The sequence below is a fragment of the Trichosurus vulpecula genome, chromosome 5, assembly GCF_011100635.1.
Source record: "Trichosurus vulpecula isolate mTriVul1 chromosome 5, mTriVul1.pri, whole genome shotgun sequence".
Lineage (NCBI taxonomy): Eukaryota > Metazoa > Chordata > Mammalia > Diprotodontia > Phalangeridae > Trichosurus > Trichosurus vulpecula.
This window is the reverse complement of record NC_050577.1, coordinates 15,894,021-15,909,487: the sequence shown is the minus strand read 5'-3', so window position 1 is coordinate 15,909,487 and position 15,467 is coordinate 15,894,021. Positions and strand designations below refer to the sequence as shown.

Here is a 15,467-nt window from a genome sequence, read left to right as displayed (position 1 = left end):
TTCATTTTGGGACTTGCAGAAGCTGGCTTTGGCCTCTCCCTGCCCAATATTAAGGAGGCCTTCTTTTCTCAAAACACACGTGACTTCCACATGTGTCTCTGCCCAGATGTTTCCAGTTCCTCTCCTTTGTACTTCCCCCCTTCCCATTTCTGGCTGTAGAGCGACTACCAGTAGCTCCCTCCTCCCACCCACCATAGCTATCATATGCCTTTGTTCTGCTCAATACCATGCTAATGTTCTTTCATTCTATGTAAATCCTACATGACTTCTACATACAGAACAAAGTCACCCCTCTCCATGAGCATCAAGCTAATGTCTTTCTCTTTTGCTTCTCCCAAGATCAGCATCTTCTGTGCTATCCACGGCTTCCAATGCAATCCAAGCAATGACCCTATCACCAGTGCCTGGTACAGTAACCTGTGCTTAGTAAACATCTAATCAACATTGGCTGAATTGAATTTACCAGCCCAGCTAAAGAAAGAGCTGCTTATTCCCATCAGCATCGGATAATGAACTGGACTGCCTTGCAAGAGAAAATACAACAGGTCCTTACTTATTGAATACAGTGAACAGAACAAGGCGGCTCACATATAGAAAGTCACAGCACCTCAAATGATACCAAGCTGTTCGCTGACACAAAAACCCATCTTCCTAAGTGGTAATTCTTAGCTTTGAGACCTAACAGCACAATCTATGAAAAATCAAAACTGCAAATAAGATACAATCAATGTGTCTATAGCATTCTCCTAATCTGCCACTCTGGTAACCCTGGGGTAAAAAAAGGAAAAGAAAAAGAAAAAGAGACCTGATATGTTTACCCCAGTATACCTGGAGCTCAGCTAAAACAAAATTAATGACTTTCATGCTATCATCTGAACAAGGTGGAGAGATGGGGGGCTTGGGTTAGCAGATTCAAAACTGGTTCAGTGGTCAAGAGCCAAGAAGTCATCATTGATGGATCACTTGAAGAAAGGTGTCCAATGGTTCACCCAGTGACTGGCCTTCCATCAACAAATTAGAATAAAGGCACAGACAGCATGCTTATTAAACATGCAGAGAAAATAAGCAAGGAGAGGGCAGCTGGAAACCATGACTATCCCCAATACAATCTCGACAAGCCAGAACAATGGACTGAATATAGAAGATAGGGATCAATAGGGATAAACATAAACTCTTTCACTTGAGTTAAAAAAAAAAAACCAACTTTCTTCCTCCAGGAGAGAAGAGGTATGACTAGGCAGCAGGTTACATCAGAAGATCTAGGGGCACCTCCTTCCCTTCTTGGCAAAGGTGGAAACCTATGGGTGCTGAATACTGCATACCCTCTCAGGCTTGTTTGATCGGGTCAATCATATTGCTGAACTCCTCTTTATTCCCACTTTCTTTTCTATCCTTTGTAATAAGAGATGGCTCTCTCAGTGGAGAAGAAGCAATATAATGGAAAATTAAAGTGATGTAAAATAAAAGAGAACAATTAAGAGGTAGAAATAAAACTTTTTTTCCAAGAATTACAAGCTATCCCCCATCACATATGAAAGACTGCTCCACAGAACCAGGGGAACACTGCCCACAAGAACAATAATATTGTTAACAATGAACACTGTGGAAAGACCCAGCTATTCTGATCTAATAATCCAAGACAATTCTAAAGGACTCATGAAGAAAAATGCTTCACATCTCCAGGGAAAGGGCTAATGGACTCAGAGCATACACCAAAGCAAACTTTTTTCACTCCATGTTTCTCCCTTTTTTAACTTATTTTTTTGCCACTTGGTTAATATGGAAATGTGTCATAGCACATGACTTCACAGGTATAACTGATATATCACTTATTCTCAATAAGTGAAGGAGGGGCAGGAGAGAGGGAGAGAATTTGGAACTCAAAATGTTTTAAATAGAATATTAAAAATAAATAAATAAAAAGTATAACTCCAAAAAAGAAAAGAAAGATTACTCTCCATCAACAAGAGAAATGAAAATTAAAACTGAAATTTCACTTCTTATTCAGCAAACTGACGAAGATGACAAAACATGGAAACAGTTACTATGTTCAACACACTGTAGGAAGACAGCATAGTAACAGACTCCTGGTAGATCCATAAAATGAATTCTGGAAAGCAATTTGTAACTGTGGGAAAAGAGCGAACGAACTCCCCTTTAACCCAATCATCTCATCGCTTGGCATACACCCTGAAAAGGTCAAATAGAGAAAGAAAGGTCCCATGTATGACACTATGTTCATAAGGGCATTTTTTTGTGATAACAAAAGGACTGAAAACAAAATGAGTGTCCACTGACTGGGGAATAGTTGAATAAGCGTGGTACGTGAACATGATAGAATATTATTATTCCACAGGAAATGATAAATACAAAGGATTCAAATAAACGTGTGAAGATCTGCATGAACCATACAGAGTGAAACAAGCAGAAACAGGAATACAACATATGGACTACAAAGTATAAAAGAAAAGATTATTAAAAACAAAAGCATACAAGTAATTGCAATGAACAATCTTGGCCTAAGAGAAGAGATAAGGAAATGTACCTCCCTCCCTGTTGGAGAAAAGATGATGAGTGCACAGAACCCTGCATGTGCAGTTGGATATACTGCTACTTGAGTAAATCTAATTGCTTTTCTTTATTACCAAGGAAGGGTCGTGGGGTGGAAGTTGAAGGAGGAGGAAGAGTTTAGTTTGAGAAAATAACAAAGCCGCTGTCATACGAAAAAGTGTTCTAAAGCACTAATACTTAGAGAAACACAAATTAAAACAACTTTGAGGCTCCACCTCACATCTGTGGAAGACAGCAAAACAGAAAAGTGCCAAATGCAAGAGGGGCCACTGTGCTTGGCCCTGTGGATTGGTCCAGCCATTCTGGAAGGCAATTTGGAACAATGCCAAAAAAGCTAATAACCTGTGTACAACTTTTAACCTAGCTATACCACTACTAGGCCTATACTCCAAAGAAATCAAAGAGAGAAAAAAAAGATAAAATATACCAAAAAAATTTAGAGCTGCTTTTTTCTTTTCTTTGCTGTTGTATGTTTTACCAAAAAAAAAAAAAAGCAGTTCTTTTCAAGGTAGATAAAAACTGGGAACAAAACAGATGCCCACTGATTGTAGAACAGCTAAACAAACTATGGCCTGTGAAAGTAATAGAATATTCTGTACCATAAGAAATAACGAAAAGGACAGTTTCAGAGAAAACTGAGATTTCTACCTATTAACTGATGCAGAGTAAAAAGAACCAGAGAACAATTTATACAATGAAAACACAAGAGGAAAATAAAACTTAAAACAACTTTAAACTCTGATCAACACAATGATAAATGAAAGCCCCCCCCAAAAAAACACCCAAAAAATGAAAAAGAATGCTGCATTCCCTTTCTGATGGAGGTGATGAGCTTAAAGTGGAGGAAACACATGAGATTTTCAGACATGGCCCAAGTGGCAATTTGTTTCACTGGACTACGCCGCAGTTACATATTAGGGGCTTGCAGAGTGGGGATGGTGGTAAGGAGGTGGAAAGGGTCTTTTTCTTTTCTCAATGAAAAGGGGGAGTTGGTGGGAGGGACAGGTTAATTTTTTTATTATTATCAAATGAGGATGAATGTGAGAGGACTTCTCACGGCTAAATGCTATGCTATTGTGAAATATAATTGTTACCGGCAATGGTTTTTTTTTTTTTTAAATTGGCTGTGATGTAAAAAGAAGCAGCATCAATAAAACTTTTTCTAACTAAGGGTGTTAGTCAACTCTAAGAGCAACGTGAGACCAAAGTATAATAGTGCACACAACAAAATTAACATGACCTTAGGCTGCAGTAAGGATCACGGGTTGTAAAACAAAGGCAGTAGGCATCCTGCTGTATTCTTCCCTGGTCAGCAAACACTTGCTCAATGCTGGGCATTCCATATTTCAATCAGTTAAGTGCCTCCTCAAGGCCAGGCATCTGGACTCTCACACCAGCAGGGTCTCCCTGCCACATGTCACTCCCCGCTCTGTGTAGTCCTCCACTCAGCTGTCCAAGTGATCTTCTGAAAGCACAGGTCTGACCATGTCCCACCTCTAGTATCAAACGATTCCTTCAAACCTTGCCACATCCTTCCCTGCTCCCAGTCTTTTTATACCTTACTCCCAAACATGCGCTCTTCCATCCAGTGACACTGGCCTCCTGGCTATTACTAGAGCAAGACACTGTATCTCTCAGCTCTGAGCATTTTCCCTGTGTCCCATGTATGGAATGCTCTCCCTCCTCAATTCTACTTCTGTATTCTCTGGCTCCCTACAAGTCTCAGCTAAAGTCCTACCTTCATCAGGAAGCCTTTCCTGATCCCTCTTAGTTCCAATGCCTTCCCTCTGATGATTATTTCTAATTTAACCCATACATAGCTTATTTCTGATTTGCATGTTATCCCCTCTATTAGACTGTAAGCTCAAGGGCAGGGATTGTCTTTCACATTTCTTTGTTTCCTTATTGCTTAGCAAAGTGCCTGGCATATAGTAAGTACTTAAGAAATGTGTAAGGACTGCTAGGCATTGAGTTTTGGGGGGGGTTTTAAGCAAAAAATAGTCTCTGTTCTAAAGGAACTTACATGCTACTGGGAGACACAACATATAAATAACAAAATACATTCAAGATTATGTACAAAGTCTATGACACATAATTTCAGGCAGGAAAGCACTACCAACTGGGGGCACCAGAAAAGGCGTAGTAGTAGTAGTAGTAGTAGTAGTAGTATGGCTGACATGTTCTACTCACTGCTTCAAAGTTTAAAAGTTGCTTTTATACCCATTACCTTATTTGAGCCTGACCACAGCCCTGCGGGGCATATAGCAGTTACTTTTAATTTAAATGCATAGGACCACTGTTAAAATTATAAAATAAAATAGTAACAATAACCAAGAGAGTAAAAATCCTGCTAATTCAAAAAGAATAAATACAATTTGGAGTTTCTATGAAATAATAATAATCTTACCCTCATTGTTCAATTCGTTTTGGTTTAAAAATAACAAATCATTAATTTCTAACCTGCAAAGTTTTCAAGCGGTTATTAAGGGATAATTCATCCACTTCCACAATGAAAACTTCAACAGCTGTATACAACTTCTGACGGACTTCATTCCTCTTGGCTATCAATATATTACCTTCATTCTGTGAGGGGAAAAAAGCACCATCAATGGACCATCTGAAGTCTACATATCAAGGCACATAAGAGAAAAACCATCCTCTACAACACTATATATTTAGTTTTATGTTCTCAGATCTCAGTTCTCAGATGATAAGTCTCTTTCCTTGGATAACCAAACATAGATGTCTGCCTAATTATTTTCATTAATCTAAAATTTAAATTAAAAAGTGGATGCTCTGAGAACATCTAAGACTTTTATGCACATGATGGATTCCAAATAACCTAATCTAATAAGAGCATCCTAGTCAATCTTATATTGAACAGAAACAACCACATGAAACTGATGCAATACTTTGTTTATATCAAAATAAGTTAGGAGGCTTTTATTTAGCACTATTAGAACACAGCAAAGTCTTTTATTTTCTTTCTTTCCTTTTAAGTAGTATTTTATTTTTTCCAATTATATTAAAAACAATTTTAACATTTTTTTGTAAAATTTTGAGTTCCAATCATATAAAACATATTTCCATATTAATCATGTTGTATAATGTGAGAATTGGTGGAAGTAGTTTTGTTTCCACAGAGTTGAAAATATCCCTCTCCCCTTCCCTCCTTCCCCACCCCCAGCTTTAGCAGAATGTAATTCAGGTGACTCATTAGAACCAGTTCTAATCAGAGCTATAATCTAGCAGAGACCAGGCTTCTGATTGGGTTAAAGGTTAAAGGCTTGTACAAATGCTTAAGGAGCTGTTTGAAGAAGGCATGATGTGGGCAGTTCAAGGGGTTGCATCTGGCCAATGAAGAGCCAGGCAGGAGATTCCAATTAGGAGCCAATAAAAGGACTGGCATTTGTCTGAGTCCCTTGTTTTTTTTTTCCTGTACTCTGTTCAGGGATGTACCCATTTATTCAGGAGGAATAAATGTAAGATATAATTAAAACCTTCTTGGCCTTCCAATGAGTATTGTTTATTCCTAGACAATGTAAGTTTCTAACATATAAGAAGAAACAGAACAAAAGGAAAAAACTACAAAAAATAAAGTGAAAATACTATGCTTCAATCTGCATTCAAATTCCATAGTTCTTTCTATAGGTGTGGATAGCACTTTCCATCATAAGTCTTTTGGAATTGTCCTGGATCGTTACATTGCTGAGAAGAGCTAAGTCAATCATACTTGATCATCATTACAATATTGCTGTTACTGTGTACAGTGTTCTGGTTCTGCTCACTTCACTTTGCACTAATTCATGTAAGTCTTTCCAGGTTTTTCTGAAACCCACCAGTTCATCATTTATTATGAGCACAATAGTATTCCATTACGTTGATATACTATTGTTCAGAGATTCCCCAATTAATGGGCATCCCCTCAATTTCTAATTCTTTAACACCAGAAAAAGAGCTGCTATAAATATTTTTGTATATGTAGTTCCTTTTTCCCTTTTTTATGATCTCTTTGAGAATCAGACCTAGTAGTGGTATTGTTGGATCAAAGGGTATGCACAGTTCGGTTGCCCTTTGGGCATAGTTCCAAATTCTTCTCCAGAATGGTTAGATCAATTGCAACTCCACCAAAAGTGCATTAGTGTCCCAATTTTCCCACATCTCCTCCAATATTTATCATTTTCCTTTTCTATCATATTAGCCAATCTGATAGGTATAAGGTGGTACCTCAGAATCGTTATAATTTGCATTTCTCTAATCAACAGTGATTTAGAGCATTTTTTCACGTGACTATAGATAGCTTTGATTTCTTCATCTGAAAACTGCCTGTTCATATCCTTTGACCATTTATCAATTGGGGAAGGATGTCTTTTATTTTCAAAGAGAATTATAATCTTACCCACTCTACTTAATCCTGAGGGTCAGTGACTGGGGACAGAATTTTCTTTGAAAAAGAACCTATATCCCCTGCAGGGGATGCAGCCAATTCGGCTAAAGGCAAATTAGCTAAGTATTACAGTGGCTGGGCCTGGAGTTAGGAAAACCTGAGTTCAGATCCCCATTAGCTGTGTGCCCCTGGGTCAGTCACAGCCCCTGTGCCTCTCGGTTTCATCAGAATAAAATAGAGATAAGAGTGCCTCCCTCCTGGGGTTGTTATAAGGATCAAATAATCCAATGGACACAAAGCACACTGCTGTGCATCTTAAAACACTCTGCATAGGAGAGTCATTCTTTGACCATTCTCTCTGTCCCATTGGATCAAAATGAGGATGTTGACTAGATAACCTCAAGGTGCTGGCTGATGCTCTAACGTTGTGATTGACCAGCCCATATGGACTCCAGGACATCCAGGGCCCTCGTTGGTGCTGCATTTCTGCCAATCCACCACAGAGAAGGCCCAAAGCAACCACAAGCAAGTGTTGGGCTCAAATGGCCAGCAGAGCTGGGTGTGCTGCTACTTTAAAGCCTTTCCTGAGAGCTGAGTGGTGACAGATGATCCCTAAGTGGTGTCTGGGCACCCAGGAGGGCTGCAAGGAAGCATAGGCACCCAACCTGGACCTGGGTGGGAGAAATGGCCTGACGGCTTGTCCCGGGCTCTGCTTCACTCTCTTCCACCAGCTACTCCCTTCTGTCGATAATATGGCCCCCTGAAGGGGCTTCAGCTAGCACAAAGGAAAGGTGGGAAAAGACCCAGAGGAGGAGGAGGAGGAGGAGGAAGAAGGAAAGGAACAAGTGGGGCTACCAGAGAAAAGACTGGCAGGAGAGGTCCCTCAGGGTGAAACACCCCATCACTATTCCTCTTTCTGCCCTCTTGCTGCTTTCCATCTACTCGATGAAATGAACTCAACATCAAAAATGTGCAAACTCATACAAGATTGGTGAAAGACTTCATGGTTAATAGCAATGAGAGAGAATGTACAACAAAAGAATTTATAGCCACAAAAACACTTTTTTTGTCAATCAAAGACGCATCATGAGTAAGAGGGAATGACATCATAAAACTGTCTGGAAAAACTATTCCCAGATTTAAGAAACCTTTTCCCTAATTTAAAAGGCTAATAAGCTAAAAATTCTGAACTACACTGGGGCACATTTTACAAGGTGTTACATACAGTACCATCTACAAATATATGTTTGTGTGTGTGTGTAAGAACAAACAAAAGCCTATCTTAACCTAGACCCCATTTAAAGTCAAGCTACAATCACTAAGCTCTGAATTAAAACAGGCTGCCATAGATAAAATGTAAAAGGTCAGAAAATTTCAAAACTTCTATGACCTGCTTTCTTTGAACATACCTATCAGATAAAGGAAAGCTTTGTTCCTTTGCCAAGTCCTGTAAAGTCCTATTCCTAAGCAAAACTGGAATTAGGTTGGGATAAGTTAACAGGTTCTCAAAATGTAAATCTTCAGTAATTTCCTTTTCATGGGGAACTAATGAGGAATCAGTGACTTAATAGGTATCTAAGAACAAGAAAACAGGAACATTCTTACCCTTAAGCTAACCAACCAATCCAACTCCCTTTAAAGTCTTCTTGTGCTCCAAGTGGAGCAGGAAATAACCAGCATCCCTCCCCACAACCTCCTTCCTCAAACTGGCCTTCTGCCCAGAATGAAGTCAACCACCTCTGAAGCAAGAGGAGCAAATCACCTAGGTGACTGTGAAATTTAAAAGACCCAATTCACCCTGGATCTCTTCTACAATCGCAGAGATTAACTCCAGTGAGGCCTGTTATGACACAGATCCAAGTAGTTCTCCAGTTTCCCCACACAGTAGCTACTTCCTTTCTGGTCTTTAAGAAATTACAGCTCTCTCCTGTCCCTTATTTCTCAACTGAGTTTTCCAACAGGTCAAAGGCAATTGAGTCACTCTCTAATGTTCTCCTGAACAGTGGTGACACAACAAATCTCCTTGGGAAGTCAGTGAGAATATATCCTACTGAGAGAGATAGCAGCAACACACTATTGGTCTAGGCTGATGGGGTATTAGGGAACAAATGCCTTCTGCACCTGCTAGAAGAGACCAAGACCAGCCCCCAAGGCCTGACTTCCCTACTGACTCCTCTGTGGTCCCCTATCATGAGAGACCACTCCCAAAGTCCAGAAACAGAGGACAGAGAATGAGACATGAGGAAACCAATATCCCTAGGCGCAGAAGGCTGGACTGGAAGCAACAGGCAAAATTCCCTGGAACCTAACCCTTCCCATTTTTCTTTCCATGGACAGTCAAGAGATGATAATGAGAAAAAAGAAAGAAGAGAGTCCAAGACAGAGAGCTTGCTTCATGCTCCTGAGAGTGAGCTCTTTCTGTTTCTTTAGTGACCACTGCACACCTGCTTATGAAAGTCCTCTCTAGTCAGTGTCTCCCCTTCCCTATTCAGGGTTGGGGAACCTGTAGCCACCCCTGCCTTAGATCCTCAAAGCAGGAGGAAAGGAGCCATGAGAATTTTTCATGACAAAAGACTCATGTACAAGGAGAAGATGGAACAAGGACCTCTCCAGGAGTTTAATTAAAGAGGTTTCTTCAAACAACCCACTTCTCAGTGACTGGTATTTTCAATCACCTGTTTCCCAAGCACAAAGACCTCCTTACTTAATTTGACTAGTGAAAGAAGAAAGGGTTTTATTCATCTGAGAACTGATGCTCTGAAATTGCCTGGCTCTGGAGACACAGCTTAGTTTTGAGAAAGAGGAAGTCACAAACATAGTGTCAAGTGACGCCAGATAGCATTTATAGAATGCTTTAAGGTTTCCAAAGCACTTTCCAAACACTACCTCATTTGAAGCTGACAACAACTATGGACTAGCTCTCTGGATCACCAGACACCACATTTTTCCCCTTTCCTCTGGCCCACAAGACTGTCTGAAGATACGCTGAGCTCGAGGTAGAAACAGGAAATGCAAAGCTAGATGTCTTGCAGGCAGCTGATGATGACACAGGCAAACCTCAGAGGACTATCGAAGGTTGGTTGTTGCTGCCCAAGGCCCTGTTAGCTTTGTTTGGGTCCATGGGCTCTCATGGGTCTAGCCGTCCTCTCTATAGATGAGTCACAGGTCTGTGTTATCTGGCTCTAGTCTCTCCCAAAGTCCAACCCACATCACCAGCTGCCTAACAGACATTTCAAATTACATTTCCCAGAGACATCTCAAACTCAACTTGCCTCATCCTCTTTTCCCTCCACCAACCCACTCTCTTCTGAACTGCTCTATGTCTTCTATCAAAGGCACTACTTATCCCCCCAGCCTCCCAGGTATCCTCTTCGGATCTTCACTCTCTCTCATCCCACATAGACAACGATTTGCCAAATTCTGTCAATTCAAGCTTGACCAAGCACATCACATTCTCACATACTTGTGCTCTCTCCCCCCCCCCCTCTCTCTCTCTCACTCTCTTGCTCTCTCGCTCTCTTCTATCCCTTTCTCTATAGTCACATAGCAACTACCTAAGACCAGGCCCTAATCCCCTTATTGGGAATTCTGTGCCCACCTCCAGTCTGTCTCATTTCAAATCCGCCCTCCATACAGTAGCCACTGTAATCGTCTTCTCTGACCAGAACACTCCCCTGCTCCAGAAGTGTCAGAAGCTCCACCTGACATAGTATCACATACAAACTTCCCTGTCTCCGAAAGTCTCAGTCTGGATTAACTTTCCTACCCCTGTGTTATGGGTTTTGTTGTGGTTCTTTACACACAATGTAACAGATTCCAGCCTCCTCTCAGGCCATGCATGCACCTCACCTTGGCAGCTTAGAATCCTTAGTCTCCTCTCAATATCAGCTCCAGCATTGCCTTAGATGTGAGCTGACACCCTCAGCCACTAATGCCTTAGCCCCCTGCCAAAAAACTGCCTTAAATTTATTTTGCATATACAGATAGCATTAAATGCCCTCTCCCCAAGAATGTAAGCTCACTAAGGGCAAGAACTGTTTCATTTTTGTCTTAAATATTTCCAATGCCTGGTACAAAGCAGGCACTGAATATGTGTTGACTGAGTAATTAATGAAGACCCAGACTCAACAATGAGTCATCCTTCTTGGCTTCAAGACATGTCCCAAAGTGACAAGCATTTCCTCCATTCATAAAAACCACAAGTAACAAGAGGGCCAAGGACAGGACCTGGGACAAGAAACCTTTCTCCAACCTGAGATTGGTACAGTAATAACATTCTGAGAACAGTTTTAAAACAGATCCAAATGTACCTGTCAACTAGCCTACAATTTTCCCATGTTGTCCATACGAGTATTAAGAGACTTTGTCAAAAGCTCTGGTGAAATCTAGTCATGTGGTATCTGGAGGCATGCCCCAATCTACCAAATTAAGTCTCTTTATACCCCAAAAGGGTTTTAAACAACATTTTAGTAATGGGGAAAGACATGGAGTAAGACACTGGACCTAGGAGTCACAACCTCACATGCTCTCCATGGGTAAAATGGCAACAGTATCTACACCCCCCCCCCCCCCCCCCCCCCCCCCGCCATCCAGGCTTGCTTGTGGTGATCAAACGAACCATATAAATACCTGTTCTCTTTTAAAAGGTGCAACACAAATACAAAGTAGTCCCTAAGTGGATGCAGCGACTCCACCATCATATTGCCACACCTAAAAACAAAGAAAAGAAAAACTGTCCACCTTACCACATTCTGACAAATCTGAATCTCCTCTTGAGCCAAGTTGTATTCCTCCCATATCTTCTCCAGCTCATCTAAGGATGACGGAGTGACCAAGTGACCTTCAGCCACTACTTTGACAGCATCGGAGAGGTCGTCTCCACAACGAACATTGATGTTTGCTCTCCTATTAATGGGGGGGGGGGGCGGGGAGAAGGGGAGGGAGCAAAACAAAAAAACAAATTTTTGGAAAAGGGAAGTCTCATGATAGAAAAGATGAATACCATTTAATATCAATGAACTCTAAATAAGTTTTTAACTTCTCATCAGGTCTAGATCTTCCCCACTAACCAAAACAAAAAATTAAATTCTTCCTAAGCACATTTCTAGGAGCTAAAATTTACTACATAATTCACTTATTAAGTTTTCCATGTCCTTCCTGACATGTCATCAAAGTTTCCTAGCTTTTCTTTCCATGGCTGGCTACTTACACGTTTCCATTCTTAAAGGTTATTTCTTCTTCACAAAAATAAAAACTCAAACTCTGCTATGAAATCCAGGACCCCCTCTTTACCAAATACTCTTCTAGGGAAAGTCTGTCTTATGTCAACCTACTCATAAGCCCAACATGGCCTAGCTCAGCTTCCAAAGGGCAAAGAGGAAGGCTAAGAAGCAACAGCTTAGGGAGGAGTGTTTGTTTAAAAAAAAACCTGCAACCTGTTAAAAGTTTATAAAATTAAAGCACTGATAATCTGTCAAACAAACCTATAAATCTTCTCTCTTTTTAACATCGAATTCAAAAAGAAATCGGTGATTTCGTCAGCTGAGAGAGAACAATCCATGACTTCATCTTCATAGGGAATGCTCTAAAGTCTGAACCAATGCAAACCCATCTAGGCCTTTGCAGCCAGACAGCTACAGAGTTGCCCAAATCATAAGGAAGTTAAGCTACTTGTCCAGATTACACAGAGGCAGCTTTAGAACCCCTATTGTTCCTATGAACCCAATTTCTTACTATCCACAGTGCAACACTCCCTCTTTTTTTTAATAATTTTAAAAATCACTTAAAAACAATGCAATAAATAAGAATCTAAGAGCCTACTTCATGCGAGGCAATGCACTAGGGAGACAAGACGAAGATTTCCCTCTACCCTCAAGTCAACCCTGTGACCTGTGACAATGGGCGGTGCTCCTCTGCAATGAGCTCAATCATTCATAACAGGGCAGGTGCTGATTACACCAAATTCTCTTCAAAGCTTCAGGAAAAACAGCTTCCATTTTTTTGTTGTTTGATTTTTGTTTTTAAATGAACAAGAGAAAGCAGGAGCTACACTAATAAAACCAACTCCAAAATGTAATGAGTTTTTTCCTCTATTTTCTTTAAGAGTGACTTCACCTACCTGACTTCTTTCAATATTTCAACCTTTGCAGCAAGACTCTTTATTCTTGTCCCTACGTGGGTATGCAGAGTGTTTTCCAAATGTTTAGTCAGTTCCACGGAAGTCGCTTTTGCTCGCTGAAAATAGGAAAAATGCATGTGGGTATGGCGACAGGATAACGCAATCCTAAAACTGAAATGATTGGGGGTTTTTCTTTAAAAAAAAAAAAAGATGCATCTAAAGTTGGGTTAGATGCCACACAAAACCCAGATGGCACAGGGAAAGACAAAGAACGTGTGTCTGGAAGACAGCATCATGTTCATGGCAGCTTGAGGGAGAGGTCAGATCATTTTACTCTTCATACAGAAATCTGCCCTCAGAACTCTAAAATCTTGTCTTCCCTATGAGCTCTATGTCAGCTTATACAGCCAGAGGAAGTGAAGTATTTCCCTGATACAGAGCAGGTACAATTTCCCTGCCTGTGTTATTCCAAATAATTGGCCACACTGGATTTTCTAGAACAAAGTAATGGCATTAGTAATATTAAATTATCTATATTTAGCTCTGGAATTTGTTGTATGATTTTTCCCAGAAATTAAGTTTACTGTACCATTTACCAGCTAACAAAAGGTGGCCCAGAAGCAGGCCTGAGTTGCTTACGTAAGAGTTAACATTTGCCCCAGATAATCAAAAATTTACTTGTACTACATTTTTTTAACAGAACAGCATATTTTAAAATTTCAGAGCTACCTTATTGATTTATTTCAATTCTAGTATATAGAGATGATATATGACAGTTACATTAAAACATTCATTGAAATCAAATCATTAACATTTAACATTAATAAAAACTACATTTGAAATTGAAGTCAGATTTGGAAGAACAAAAGATGAATATTATCAAAGGAACTAATGAAAAAAATGTACTGGAAAAAGATTTGGCAATACCAGATCTTAAACTATATTATAAGGCAATAATTATCAAAACTATCTGATTCTAGCTAAAAAAAAAAAAAAGTAGATCAGTAGAAGAGAGGAGACATACAATTTATAGCAGCAAATAAATATAGTAACCTGGTGTTTGGCAAGTATAAAGACTTACGTGTTCAGGACAAGAATTCATTATTTGGTAAAAAATATTGTTGGGAAAGCTAGAAAGCATCTGGCAGAAACTGGGCATAGACCAGTATCTCACACCATTTACCAAGATAAGGTCAAAATGGATACAAGACCTAGCTATAAGGAGAGATATTGCCAGAAAAATTGAAGAACATGGAACATATTACCTATCAGAATTATGGATAGATGAACAATTTATGAACAAACAAGAGATAGAGAGCATTGTGAGGTGTAAAATGGATAATTGTCATTACATTAAATTTGAAAGTTTTCATACAAATAAAAAAATGTAGCCAAGATCAGAAGGAAAGCAGAAAACTAGGGAAAAAATTTTATAGACAGTTTCTCAGATAAAGGTCTCGTATCTCCAGTATATATGTCACTTCTATAAGAAAATGAGTAATTCCCCAATTGAATAGTCAAGGGATATGAACACGCAGTTTTCTGATAAGGAAATCAAAACAATTTATAGTTATGTGAAAAAATGCTCTAAATCATTACTGAATGAGAAAAGAAAATTAAAACAACCTTGAGATATCATTTTACATCTATCAGATTGGCTAAAATGATAGAGGTGGAAAAATTGGAGCACTAATACACTGTTGGTGGAACTGTGAGCTGATCCAACCATTTTGGAGAGCAATCTGGAATTATGCCCAAGGAGTTATTCCCTTTGACCTAGCAGTATTAGATCAGTGTTAGATCTGTCCTAACAGTATTAGATCTGTTCCCCAAGATGATTAGGGAAAAAGGAAAAGAACCTATATGTTCTAAAATATTTATAGCAGCTCTCTTTGTGGTAGCAAAAAATTGTAAATGCCAGGGATGCCCATTGATTGGGGAATGGCTAACCAAGTAGTGGTACATGATTGTGATGGAATACTATTGTGCTATAAGAAATGATGATCTCAGTGGTTTTAGAAAAGCATGAAGAGACCTCCACAAAATAATGAAGAGCGAAATGAGCAGAACCAAGAGAACACAGTAACAGAATAACAAAAGAATACAGGAACAGCAATGTCATCTTAAGAACAACTTTGAGCTGACTATTCTATAAACACCCAAATTAACTACAAAGGATATATGAAGAAAGGTGTTATCTGCATCCAGAGAAAAAACTGACATATATATATATATATTCCTACACATATATATATACACACATATTTATGTCTAATGGTAACCATCTCAGGGGGTGGGGGGGGAGATTAAAAAAAAAGTTTTATGATAATTGTTGTATATTTGAAAGGAACAGCAAGTTGTATATAACAGATCTGTAGTTTCAGGTGCAAT

At 39.5% G+C, this 15,467-nt stretch overlaps 1 protein-coding gene across 2 annotated transcripts in view; it reads right to left on the bottom strand.

Moving 5' to 3' along the window:
* STK31 (serine/threonine kinase 31) overlaps nt 1–15,467 on the bottom strand; it is a 73,089-nt gene that overhangs the window by 37,633 nt on the left and 19,989 nt on the right. For both annotated transcript variants that reach the window (XM_036762160.1, XM_036762161.1), the window contains exons 8-10: nt 13,077–13,192; nt 11,704–11,863; nt 5,032–5,154 (exon numbers count right to left, since the gene is read on the bottom strand). In XM_036762160.1, the coding sequence (XP_036618055.1) occupies nt 5,032–5,154; nt 11,704–11,863; nt 13,077–13,192 (399 nt within the window). The remainder of the gene's footprint in view (nt 1–5,031; nt 5,155–11,703; nt 11,864–13,076; nt 13,193–15,467) is intronic.